This window comes from Eucyclogobius newberryi, unplaced genomic scaffold (assembly GCF_026437365.1).
Source record: "Eucyclogobius newberryi isolate DKJ021-1_F unplaced genomic scaffold, fEucNew1.0.hap1 SCAF_8, whole genome shotgun sequence".
Taxonomy (NCBI): domain Eukaryota; kingdom Metazoa; phylum Chordata; class Actinopteri; order Gobiiformes; family Gobiidae; genus Eucyclogobius; species Eucyclogobius newberryi.
Window position 1 is genome coordinate 18049590 of NW_027316500.1, and position 13473 is coordinate 18063062.

Below are 13473 nucleotides of genomic sequence, written 5' to 3' on the forward strand. Positions count from 1 at the left end.
TACATCTTGGACATATAACACCACTCACTGAATTAATAGTGGATCCGTGAGCATTTTACTGTCCATTTGAACTGAAGCCTTCTCGGTTGCATGCTTACCTTAAAGTCCCTCCTCCTCTGCCACTATGCACAATAGGGCAAGTTAAAGTCTAAAAGGTTGTGCACTAGCACATACCGTTATGTCCCCTACAGATAGCATTCAGTCACTTGGCTCCGTGCCGGTGTCTGTAAAACCCTGGGTATCACTATTGAAAAATTAAGCAGCGACTGGGGGTTCCATTACACTCTCGCGTCTGAATCCTTGATCTTGCACTAAATGGAGAAGCTGCCTCAGTGTTCCAACATCATTTGACTTTCACTCAATTCATTTTTAATGCCAGGGCTTGTAGAGTATGGCAGACTCTGGATGTAGCTTTAGCAGGCTTGTCCCATGTGGAGTGAGACTGGATATCTTTACGTGTATCCCAGTAGTGCATGAAAGACAAGGGATGCAAAGTATTCAGCTTCTCAAGTACAAGTAGCCAACAAACGGGCCTATGCTATAGATAGGTAATAGGAAAGTTATGCAGATGTACGGCATGCTTTACTGCTAGAGGCTGAATACAGATCAACATAAGGCAGAGTACAGATGAACCAGTTGGGGCAAGCACCATCAGAGGAGCCATCTACACCAGGAACAATGCGTCTCTTACAGGACACAGACACAGGGTCCAAAGGAGAGATAAGACACTAAACCTCCACCAGGGGCCCATAAGCCAGGCCCCAGCAGTCACAGTCAACCACCGCTACTGGCACTGAGGGCAGTAAGAACTAAATAGAAGTTAAGAACCAGGTTATAAAATAATAGGACATACAAGCCTAAAATAAGTGAAAATAATACATAGATAGAAGGATTAAGTGATAAATACAAATAAAAATGTATATTGATTAAAAGCTAAGATAAGAGATGAATTCTGAGCCTGCTCATTGTCTGCATCCCTGAGCTCCTCCAGCAAGGCTGTTTCATAGACCAGGGTGTGTGTCCTGACGTTCAGAATGACTAGGAGCCTGGTGCTGGAGGAGCACAGGGGTCGCCAGGGTTCATAGAGTAAAGCAGTTCTGAAAGATCAGAAGGCCCAAGTCCATTAAGCTACTTAAATACTAGTAAAATATCCAAAACATTTAACCATGACACAATTTTATCTTTTTAACCAGTGTAACCCTGGTATTTTGTCAGGACTACTTTCAGTTTTACTGCTAAACGATAATTGTTTTTGTTTTATTTTTAATAAAGAAAAAAGTAAATTAAACGCTTTAATACAAAACGTAGCCATACACATATATAAATTAGGGATGGTATGCTGGTTATTCGGTATCTGTGATATCAAAGGGTTTCCCCAGATATCGGTATCGGTCAGATATTGAAAAACTGGAAATTACATGTGTCCCAGCATGTGTCATTCCCACCAAAACATGGTTGTCGGACGCACCAGTAAGACATATATCAGTTAAAAAACAATAATCATCTCGGACCATCCCCTATTCATCTGTGATTGAAGCAACTGCGCTCTCGTCCACAGGAGATCAGCCCCGTCTTCTCCCGTTTCTCCGCTAGGTGGCAGTAGAAGAACATGGTTCACTTGCACACACTTTCTTCCCGTTCCGTGGAGTCTGCTGGAGTCTGTGCTGGAGTCTGTGCTGGGGTCTGTGCTGGGGTCTGTGCTGGGGTCTGTGCTGGGGTCTGTGCTGGAGTCTGTGCTGGGGTCTGTGCTGGGGTCTGTGCTGGGGTCTGTGCTGGGGTCTGTGCTGGAGTCTGTGCTGGAGTCTGTGCTGCGGTCTGTGCTGGGGTCTGTGCTGGGGTCTGTGCTGGGGTCTGTGCTGGAGTCTGTGCTGGGGTCTGTGCTGGGGTCTGTGCTGGGGTCTGTGCTGGGGTCTGTGCTGGAGTCTGTGCTGGGGTCTGTGCTGGGGTCTGTGCTGGAGTCTGTGCTGGAGTCTGTGCTGGGGTCTGTGCTGGAGTCTGTGCTGGAGTCTGTGCTGGAGTCTGTGCTGGAGTCTGTGCTGGGGTCTGTGCTGGGGTCTGTGCTGGAGTCTGTGCTGGAGTCTGTGCTGGGGTCTGTGCTGCGGTCTGTGCTGGGGTCTGTGCTGGGGTCTGTGCTGGAGTCTGTGCTGGGGTCTGTGCTGGAGTCTGTGCTGGGGTCTGTGCTGGAGTCTGTGCTGGAGTCTGTGCTGGGGTCTGTGCTGGGGTCTGTGCTGGGGTCTGTGCTGGAGTCTGTGCTGGAGTCTGTGCTGGAGTCTGTGCTGGAGTCTGTGCTGGGGTCTGTGCTGGGGTCTGTGCTGGGGTCTGTGCTGGAGTATGTGCTGCGGTCTGTGCTGGGGTCTGTGCTGGGGTCTGTGCTGGGGTCTGTGCTGGAGTCTGTGCTGGGGTCTGTGCTGGGGTCTGTGCTGGAGTCTGTGCTGGGGTCTGTGCTGGAGTCTGTGCTGGAGTCTGTGCTGAGGTCTGTGCTGGGGTCTGTGCTGGAGTCTGTGCTGGGGTCTGTGCTGGAGTCTGTGCTGGAGTCTGTGCTGGGGTCTGTGCTGGGGTCTGTGCTGGGGTCTGTGCTGGAGTCTGTGCTGGAGTCTGTGCTGGAGTCTGTGCTGGAGTCTGTGCTGGGGTCTGTGCTGGAGTCTGTGCTGGGGTCTGTGCTGGGGTCTGTGCTGGGGTCTGTGCTGGAGTCTGTTCTGGGGTCTGTGCTGGGGTCTGTGCTGGAGTCTGTGCTGGAGTCTGTGCTGGAGTCTGTGCTGGAGTCTGTGCTGGGGTCTGTGCTGGAGTCTGTGCTGGGGTCTGTGCTGGGGTCTGTGCTGGGGTCTGTGCTGGGGTCTGTGCTGGGGTCTGTGCTGGGGTCTGTGCTGGAGTCTGTGCTGGGGTCTGTGCTGGGGTCTGTGCTGGGGTCTGTGCTGGAGTCTGTGCTGGGGTCTGTGCTGGGGTCTGTGCTGGGGTCTGTGCTGGGGTCTGTGCTGGAGTCTGTGCTGGGGTCTGTGCTGGGGTCTGTGCTGGAGTCTGTGCTGGGGTCTGTGCTGGAGTCTGTGCTGGGGTCTGTGCTGGAGTCTGTGCTGGAGTCTGTGCTGGGGTCTGTGCTGGAGTCTGTGCTGGAGTCTGTGCTGGGGTCTGTGCTGGAGTCTGTGCTGGGGTCTGTGCTGGGGTCTGTGCTGGAGTCTGTGCTGGAGTCTGTGCTGGGGTCTGTGCTGGAATCTGTGCTGGAGTCTGTGCTGGGGTCTGTGCTGGAGTCTGTGCTGGGGTCTGTGCTGGAGTCTGTGCTGGAGTCTGTACTGGAGTCTGTGCTGGGGTCTGTGCTGGAGTCTGTGCTGGAGTCTGTGCTGGGGTCTGTGCTGGAGTCTGTGCTGGAGTCTGTGCTGGGGTCTGTGCTGGAGTCTGTGCTGGAGTCTGTGCTGGGGTCTGTGCTGGAGTCTGTGCTGGAGTCTGTGCTGGAGTCTGTGCTGGGGTCTGTGCTGGGGTCTGTGCTGGGGTCTGTGCTGGAGTCTGTGCTGGGGTCTGTGCTGGGGTCTGTGCTGGAGTCTGTGCTGGAGTCTGTGCTGGGGTCTGTGCTGGAGTCTGTGCTGGGGTCTGTGCTGGAGTCTGTGCTGGGGTCTGTGCTGGAATCTGTGCTGGAGTCTGTGCTGGGGTCTGTGCTGGAGTCTGTGCTGGGGTCTGTGCTGGAGTCTGTGCTGGAGTCTGTACTGGAGTCTGTGCTGGGGTCTGTGCTGGAGTCTGTGCTGGAGTCTGTACTGGAGTCTGCCTCAGCCACAGCCAACAACCTGTAGTGAAGCAATGAAGTGATAAAGATACACTGACCGTGCACATAGGCCTGTTTGGGGAAGGAATGGATGCGTTCTTCATTTAAAGTGTTACAAAGGTCAATCATTCGTGTTCATAAACTGTTGGTAAAATAATACTGTACCATATTTGTTGGCTTTGGTTGTGTCGTGTAAGTTACAACGGGCCAAATCAATGTGTAAATTGTAGTTAAGATTTCTTTGATGCTATTTGACAAGAAAGGCAATAATCAGCCGATTCGGACAGAAGACCCATTGGACATTGTTCTGGTCAATGTGTGTGTTTTTAAAAAGAATTGCAGAAAATGGCACATTCACTGTTGAAAAAGGTGACCATGGTTTCGAGAACCATTTATAATCATCAAAACTATAACCTACATATATTTTTCGTTATAATCTAATGTAAATTGATATAGGATAAGGAATGGGCTTATTTGTTTTGCATTCATTTCCATCACATTCTTGATTTTCTTCTCAATATGTTAATGCTTTAATTTTTACAGTTGGTAAAACAATAGCCTAGAAATGAGCCCAAGGGCTTTATTGTATTGAAAGATTACCTTTACGCGTGGTATTATTTCACAGTTGCAGTTTGTGGCTATAGCCGTCTGTCAGGGCTTATGCATCCTTTTATTAGTGTCCAGTGTGTTATTCTCACTGCATACATAAACAGGAGTGAGTGTCTAAGAAGGCCTGAGAACGGCGTTAGAAAACACAGGTGCGGGGGCTCCATTTAAGCTGCTCAGCCCTCTGTCCACTCGGTGTGCACAAGGCGAGAGATCACAGCCTGGCCTCCGCACCACACCCTCCCTTCCCTGCGCACTGCGCACTGCGCACTCACATATGTAGGCTAGAGGATACGCGTGCACGTGTGTGTGCGCGCGGGAGGAGGGCTGTTCGTGTCCGCTTGAGTAAACCAGAGTTAGGTTGCTTTCATGCCATGCTTGTTTTAAAAAGATGAGGCTTGTGCAATGGCAGTCTATACTAATAAGCATTAGGTGGCTATTTCTTCACCCACCGCCCTCCGCTCAGACCTGGCCATGAGAGAGTATGATCTCATCTGTCTATAAATACTCTCTGTAGCATGTAATGGAGGCTCCTGACCTCTCCTGTAGCCTACAATAAGATAAATAAATATATGCTTGGCAGGAAAGACGCACTGACTGTGAACGTGACTCTGAACATGGGATCGTTTGGATTTGATCATTACAATGCAAAGATAATGGCCCCCCAGTGTTGTAAATTACCTTGCAGGAAAAGTTAAATTATTTAATTTATGAAGACATGCGGAGGCTCTATATTAAAGTTGCACACATGTTATATTACTAATGGTACATTTTGAACTTAAACTAGACCTAACAACAAGCCTAACAAAGCCAGATTGACTTGGCCTTACCTCCAGAACAAGGCAGAGCTCTCTTTGGCTGATGCGTGAATACACCCAAAAGAAAAGTTGTGTTCACTTAACCGGGAAATCCGAGGGAAAGGGGGCAGTGCAAGTATTTCACACCTGCAAAAGCTCTCGTGTTACGCAATGCAACACGTTCTTTTTAGACGAGTGTAAAAAAACATTCAAAGTAAATGAGTAAGTTTGTATTTCTCATATGATCTATTTATTATGTATTATTATTGTTATATTTCTCAATGATTGATATGCTACTGTCCGCAATTTGGCCTGTTGGTTGACACAATAGCCTCCTTCAGACGGATCCACTTATAGATAAATGGTCAAACACATGTACACAGTGAATTAAGGAGAAAAGCTTCACTATTGTCGCGCTTCTTGTGTAAGTATCACACACACGGATTACTCTTCGCTAAGTTCTTTTGTCTTGTGATCCATATATGAGCTGACAGATCACGAACAAGAGCTCCCCCACTGTTAATGACCCCAGTCGGCAGCAGATACTCACACTTTTGACTGCCTCCTCTCTGGCCTACATATGCTTTCTATGGTACCTGTTTACACAAGTTCTGTGCGCTCCAATAGCCCTGAATAAACTGCATATTAATTCCAATATGTGTGTGTCTATTTGTGGTGTAAACGGTTTTAAGCTTTTTACACAATCCTCAAAACGTTTTCTTTTTTTTGCCAGCAGAGTTACTCACATTTGCCTCTGATGCCAGTGGGTTTAATGAATGTAGCACTGCGCAAATGAGGCCCATTCACGTCTTGTTTTGTATTCATGAGTCTTTTATCCGTGGCTCAATCTCTCACGTATAACCCTAATCCTCGTGTCCTCTTTTGCCGATAAAAATGCTCTTCAGTTTACGATTAATTTCATCTCAATCATAGCCGGGACTTGTCACATCCAATAAAACTTGCGGAGAAGTGGGGGGTACATGATAAGGGGCTGGTGTGCAGGCTCCCGTGCGGGCCCCTTGGTGCTCTTGATAGGGCCTATCTGTCTTTGGCAGGCCGCTTTAACACCCGAGATGGCTTTAAAATATCGCACAGATTGAGTTCATCTGCGGTGCACTGGCAGATACAGGGCTCTATTGAGCTTTAGACTCGCGCGGTTTTCTGTTGTGATTGGTTTGAAAAGAGTTATGCATGAAAACAGATTTTAAACAGCTGCACGTGCCCCTGAACTGAATGTAAAGGAACAAAGCACGTCGATTTACATTAGGCTATAACTTCATCCACAAGCCGCAATTATAATCAAAATCAAAATTAAAACCAAAGTTTGTAATAATTGTTGGAACTTTTAAATGTGAAAATACTACCAACATACAAACAGCATTTATAAACATAGCTATTAAGAATATGAATTCTTCAGTCAGACATGTCATCTTAAATGAGCTTTGTTCACATTCTCTCACAGAGTAGGAAAGTTAAACAAAGTTTCACAGTAAAATCATAGTTGTACAAATTCAACGCCATGTTCTGACCATTCAGTAATATAACGCATTCAGCATTATAAAAATAAAACCGTGCGTAAAGCCTTGCCAAAAACTGTTTTCGCGCCACGTTTAAAACAGCGAAAGTTACGCAAAAGTTTTGGCTACAGTCTTCTAGTTTTTGGTAGCACCCAAAACACCCAAAAAGTGCGTTCTTGTAACAGTGTCCTGTAGTAAATCTTCCCTGGTCTACAGAATAATTGGGGAGGGATTTAGATAGAAAGGACTGCTGGAGAGAAAGCCTTTTGGAGGGGAAATGGTTCTCTAGCGAGGAAGAAAAGCTCCTTTCACTGGGTTACAATGAGAGATTGGGACAAGGGAGGAGTTCCATCGTGATTAGCCCATTTAATGGCGCGTTTACTTAATTTCTGTATTCAGTGCAATGGTAAACAAAAGCGAAATAGCACTCGTTTAAAGTGTGCATGGCGTTGATATTAATCAAATGCACAGAATTCGTTACAGTCTATAAGACCTATGGTTCACAACCCGTCTGTGTTTGTATAATAATTAAAAGATGCGTAAAATAAATCATCCAAACGCTGACACAAATTGCAAATGTTATAGCGATTTTAGATAAATATTTAGATTTGACACCAGCTCAGAGCCCATAAGCACAGCCTAATGCCACTACAAGCCAATAATGAGCCACGGACATGTGTTTAGCCACTTATCAACGTCCCTGCATAATCGGATGGAAAACACAACAAGATGTATAAAAAACGGAGTTTGTATTTGAATATGGATACCATAATAAACACAGTGCAGGGTAAAGCAAGACTAGGGAAACGCTGGCAACGACCCTGGGGCGGCATTTGCAACCACTTCAAACTCATATTTCACCAAGAAACATTTTAAAATCCTTTTGAAACAAAGCCATGCAACAAAAACACCTAGAGCAAAACAATATTAGATTTGACAAATATTTTATGTAGGAACACCAAGTCAAGAAAAGTGAGGGAGGGATAGAAAAGAGGATGAGACAAGGGTTAGGGTGATAATTATGTACAGTCATATTTCTACAGGTATATTACAGGTCGGGAGAATGATCGCATTATTTAAGATATACATAATTCAATATAAAATTTTGAAAATAAAAATCTGATACAGTCATCGACATTTTTTTGAACATATACCCCACACAGGCAGTGACAGAAGAGTAGTAAAAAGGTGCTTCAAATGATTGTCTGATGAAAACAAAGTAAACAGAGGTTGCATCTGGCGAGTTATGGTTCACATGGTCTTCATCGTGTTTGAACTGAGAAAAATGTTAAACGAAAAATAAAAAACGATGTATAAACACCAAGAGGAGTATTTTCCCTCGCTGTTCCAGTCTGACAAAACGCTTGCATCAGTTTTGTTGTCCTGATACAAATGAGAAACAAAAAAAAACAAAAAACAAAATGTCATGCAATAAGTCTAGTGTTGGTTGCGGCGTGGGGATGAAAGGAGGGGGAATCCTTTGAAAGCGCTTTAATAAAAACACGTGCTTTTATCTCTTTTTAATTTTAATACTTATATCAATCAGTCCTTTTTTATCCGCGATATCATACGTCTTTTTTCGTCTCAGGTCCATTGTCCCTGTTGTAAATATTTCTCTTTTGTTTTGGATTTTCTTGTGCGTATCATACGTCACACTCAGAGTCGCTGGATGTTACTGACAGGATGGACGTGCCCGTGTCCACGCGCTCTGTCATACTGGACACGCTGGTGGTGGGACTGGCCGCGGTGGAGGGCGACTCTGCCGAGCTGTGAGGAGTGAGCCCGGCCTCTGACAGGGACCTCATGCCGCTCGGTCCTATTGCTTGGTGCTGGAGCCTGGACAAGGAATGGGGCGGGTGGGAAGGAAAGAGAAAAGCAAGGGAAGATTGAGAGAAATGGCAATTAGACCCGAGAGACCCCCCTCTCCCTCCGCCTGGCGCAAAATAAGGGGTGCAAACTGGCCTTTTCTTCCCCTGTGCTGGCCCCAGCCATGCATGCATGCTTTCAACAACAGCAGCTTTCAGCACAAAATGCAGCACGACTATTATACTTTCAAATTCAGTAAAACCCTCTTCTCTTTTTTGTAAGGTCTAAATTATATTGTTGATGGTCCTATTTTAAAATGGAAAGTTAAAATACCAAGAATAACCAAAAACATGCCACATAACATGAATTATGGCATACAAGATATTTTGTATTTATGTATATTTTTCTGAAATTTGTTATGTTTCAAGATAACATTCCACACACTGATTACATATTATTTGTGATGAATTAAATTGCAAAACTATAAAAAATAAATTATGTTTCCAAATAAACATTTGCTGAGCTTCATGTTGCTTTACTGCTCACTCCACTTATCATAATAATAAATAACCACATGTGAAATCCAGGAAATCTACGTCATTAAGCATAAAAGATTAGAGCACAATTCATATGGCTTAGTCATAGCCAAGTCTTTTCTAATCAATTATTGCATTTCTACGGAATGATACCACACTTAGTGTTATGAATACAGTTTATGCCTTTAATCCGCGTGCCCATTTTTGTTGGACAAATAATAATATTTCCATAATGTTAGTTATGTTTTGAGTCAAAGAAAAATATTTTGATACAATTTTAGTAAACAGTAAAATAATAATAATAGTAATATTAATAGTAATAATAATAATGATAATTATAATAATAATATTAATCATGATCATAATAATAATAAAATAGAATAAAACTATTAAATCTTAAATTAAAATAAAACAATAAAATCAAATAATAAATTCTTGAATCAGACATTTTTTTTACATTATTATAATTATTGACAACAACATATTTTAGGCTAAATCATAAGAAAAACACTGACCATTTATGAACACTGCTAACATGGTGTGCTTAATGTATTAATATTATTTGTGCTATTGTTTTATCATTTCCCACTTTTCTAATTTGACCTTCTACACTCTTCAGACTAGATTTTTAAAATGTATATTATGCACATTTATGGTGTAAAGTAAAATACATATATATATATATATATATATATATATATATATATATATATATATATATATATATATATATATATATATATATATATATATAATATAACATGTATTGGTTATTTTCACCGAGATTTCTTTTTTAATTTTAGCACCGGTTCGAGCCGTGTCTGTTGCACTTTGGAACAAGTCGCCACAGCTTTGTGCTGCTCCATGACGCAAGGTGTTATCTCTGTATTTGTGTCAGGAACATTTACTTTACTAGTTTCTAGATGAATGCATCAACTGTCTATGAAAATGTAGGAGGTTTGGAGAGGTACCAACCTGTTTTTGGCAGCCGCAGCTCTGTCTCGTTGTCTCCGGTTTTTAAACCAGTTTCCGACCTGCGTAGGAGTGAGTCCAGTGGCTTGCGCCAGTTCCCTTTTCTTACTGGGGTTTGGATATGGGTCCTGAAGGTACCACTCTCGCAGCAGACTTCGTGTTCGCTCTTTGAAACAGTGCGTCTTCTGCTCCCCGTCCCAGATGGTCCGAGGCAGCGGAAACTTCTTCCGCACGCGGTACTTGTCAACGGGTCCGAGCGGACGCCCTCGTAGCTTCTCGGCCTCTTGGTAGTGTGCCTCCAGCCACATGGCCTGCAGTTTGCCGTGCGAGTCTTTAGTGAACTTGTGGTTCTCCAAGATATGGTAGAGGTCTCTGAAATTTCCCGTGTGGAAGGCAACAACGGCCCGGGCGCGCAGGATGGACTCGTGCTTGTTGATCGCCTCGCATGCTCCCGGAGCTACGGGTAGAGACCAGAGGAAACGGCCCAGACGCTCGATGTCCCCGGTCTCCTCCAGCGTCTCGCAGACGCTCGCCACCTGCTCCGGGGAGAAGTTGAGGGTCGGCAGCTGAAACATGGACAAGTCTTCTGGAGACCTGGCGGAGGGAGCGCTGTTCGCCAGGAGCAGAGGGCGATCAGCGAAGTTTGGCAGGAAGAAATGGGAGGGATAAAGCTCTAAAGGCGATCTGAAAACCATGGAAATGACCTGAGAGAGAAAGAAAATTATCGAGAAAAGGGAAAACCGAAAAAATACGGCAAGTAAAAAAGGTTGAATGATTCAATGGCTATCGCCTAATGACACCAGCCTCATAATATCTCCCCCCTAAATCCGCCGTTGAGTGTAGCATTGAAACATTTTGTTTCCCTTTTCTATTGGTCTTCTTGGTGTCGTTGTAACGTTGTCATGGCAGCCCTGCCAATCACTGTCAAGCGTGCCAATCATTAGCCAGTACGTAGCGCGAGGCTTTCACCACTTGTGCAGCACGCACAGGGGGTTATCAGAGTCTCGGATCTCCACAGCAACCCTCCCACCGCAGCGCGCGCATCAGCCACAAGCCAATGCTCGCTATCTGCTGAATGGAATGAGCAATTAGAGGGAGGAATATTATTGCGATCTTAACGAGGCTCGTTAAGGCTAAAGGAGATATAGACTGGATACATTGCGGAGTGGTGGGAGGGTGAGCTGCGTGGCTTTAAAGGGACAAATGGACACCAGAGTTTGCAGATTAATCTTTATCTAAATACCATTACTTTTTTCATATTTTGGTGAGCCTTGTTTTTTTTATTTTTTTAGTCAAATTCTTGTTTAATAATTATCAATTTATAGAAATGAACTGGACAGGTTATTGGGCCATTAACATTTTATCTAAGTTACCTTTATTTGAATGTATTTTTTCCCTTTTGTCTGATTTTAGAGGTTGTAGACTTTTCTCTCACTTTTCGGGCTCTGACTCGCTGCCGGTGCGTGTGGATCCCAGGCTGAGGCTGAGTTGTGGGTGCTGTCCCCAGCACAGCCTCTGGGGCGCAGCCCCTGCCCTTCGCATTATTTCACTCATCTAAATATGTTGTTCCAAGCCATTATCAGAGTCAAGCGCTGAGTTGATTAAACACAGATCAGGAGGTTTAGTTGGGAAAAGTGATTTGCCATCGGCGTTGGGTTTTGAAGCTACCCATTTGTCAGTGCGGTTTGATAGGAAGGTCGGCCCTCTAATTAATACAATTAGTATTGGAATTGCAATCAAATGGTTGCATGAAAGCTTCTTGGGGACATAAAAGCAGTTTGGTGTATTTGATCTGGTGTAAGGACACGATCAATGTCCGCGTTCAGTCACAGGACTCGACTTAAGAGTGTAGCTGCAGCGGTGTGATTTTCATGTTTATGGCTAAAGTGGTTTCATATTTAGACAGGGCTTACAGGGTGTTAAAACAGTGAGTTCAATCCGACGAGAACAGGGCCTACATTGTGAAAGCCATGTACAAGACATAGCATCTAGACTTCTCTTAATCCGTCTTCAATAAAGCTGACATAATGATCCTAAGCCCCTTTTCTCAAAATCATTCAGGAATTCTAAACTTTTCCTAGGGCCCTTTGCACATTCTTACCTACAAAACGGACCACCGAGTATCAGTCGGTCCATTTCTTAGACTTATATTCCCTTGATCTGTTTTATTCACAGCACATGCGTGTCTGCCTCCACCGCACAGAAGTTACAGTGCGCGCCCGCGTCCACGGGACAGTTACAGGTGAAGCAGAGACTGGTCGCGATGATCTCGTTGAAGGGTTAGGAGTTGATGTGTGTCTTTTAGTGTGCGATGATGTGCCTCGGGATCAGACCTGTCCGCGCACGGGGCCACGAGAACTAATTCCAAGTGGCACTTGAATTAGTCTTGTTGCAAAGGGAAGTAAGATTTGGGGTTTTGATTCCCCTCTTCCCCTGGTGTTTGCCTTGGGACCACCTGATTGAGTCGGTTTATTGGTGACGGTGGCACATTGTAGCCAGTGTGACAATAACGGGTATAAGCTACGCAGTGCTGATGTTGTGGAGGTCTGAGTCGCCCTCAGGCAGTACGGAAATCACATCTTTAAGAGACTGGAGCTGAAATGTAAAACCTGAATGGGGATTGAAAGAAATCCCACTAGTAATTCACATTCTTTTACATGGCTTTTGTTTACGTTAAGCATGTAATTAACACCCCCCAAACAAGTTTATTCACCTGCCGTAATTGTGTGTTTATCCGAAGGCTTTCTGAATGTTCTGAGCAGCGGGGGAGAGCACTCTGAATGCACATCGAGCATTTGGAGTATTCTCCTTTTACTTACTGCCAAAGTCCTATACACGACCACTAAAACAACAAGAGGGAGTCAAATATATGAACAGGACAGCTTTTATCACAATTAACTACAAGTTCTTAAATTTCTATCAAAAGCGACTGGATTGCGTCGTAAATGCCACCACACAAGAGACCTAATTGAAAGTATTTTATTAGGCTATTATAATTATGATGTCCCTCTTGTTCCAATAAGGAGAGCAAATAAACAAAGCAGATGTTACGTCATGTGGCGGAGTGAGAGAGCGCTGAGGCGTGAGGACAGATGGAGAAAGAAAGGTGTTGACTGTAAAAGGTACCAGGGAAAGAAAGGACCAGAGAAAAGTTCTGGTTTTGTCTTTTGCCTTCCTCATTGACCCTGTTTGTCAGAGGCTGGTCAGACAGCAGCGCACACCTCCATGGCACGAGAAGAAGCGCCTCTGCTTCATCCCGGACTCAAAGCGCACGGATGCGTTTACGGAGCGAGACTGGTGCGTAAAAGGCGCTTTTTAAATCGCCGCTTACATTAAATTACAAGCTATAATTATTATTAGGCTATTGTGTTGTTTTTCTGTTTGCTCATATCTGTATACGTATCATGTGAAATATATTAATGACAAGATTAGTTGCAGCTTTCCTCACAAAACAAGGGTAATTACCGTTTTTCTCAACTGTATTTTTGCGC

General features: G+C 44.5%; 1 protein-coding gene across 1 annotated transcript; it reads right to left on the reverse strand.

The window, feature by feature from the left end:
- Positions 1-7595: 7595 nt before the first annotated feature.
- On the reverse strand, positions 7596-10934 carry six3a (SIX homeobox 3a). Its single transcript, XM_072436598.1, has 2 exons — positions 9986-10934; positions 7596-8504 (listed from the first exon to the last, which is right to left on the reverse strand). Exons 1-2 carry the CDS (start codon positions 10675-10677, stop codon positions 8312-8314), a joined length of 885 nt encoding a protein of 294 aa, XP_072292699.1. The 5' UTR covers positions 10678-10934; the 3' UTR covers positions 7596-8311.
- Between the last annotated feature and the right edge of the window lie 2539 nt (positions 10935-13473).

What these genes read in the sequence shown, in the direction of transcription:
- six3a (XM_072436598.1), bottom strand. Translation starts at nt 10,677, where the DNA reads ATGGTTTTCAGATCGCCTTTAGAGCTTTATCCCTCCCATTTCTTCCTG. An exon ending in GCTGCGGCTGCCAAAAACAG is followed by an intron (nt 8,505 to 9,985) that starts GTTGGTACCTCT and finishes TTCCTTGTCCAG; the next exon opens with GCTCCAGCACCAAGCAATAG.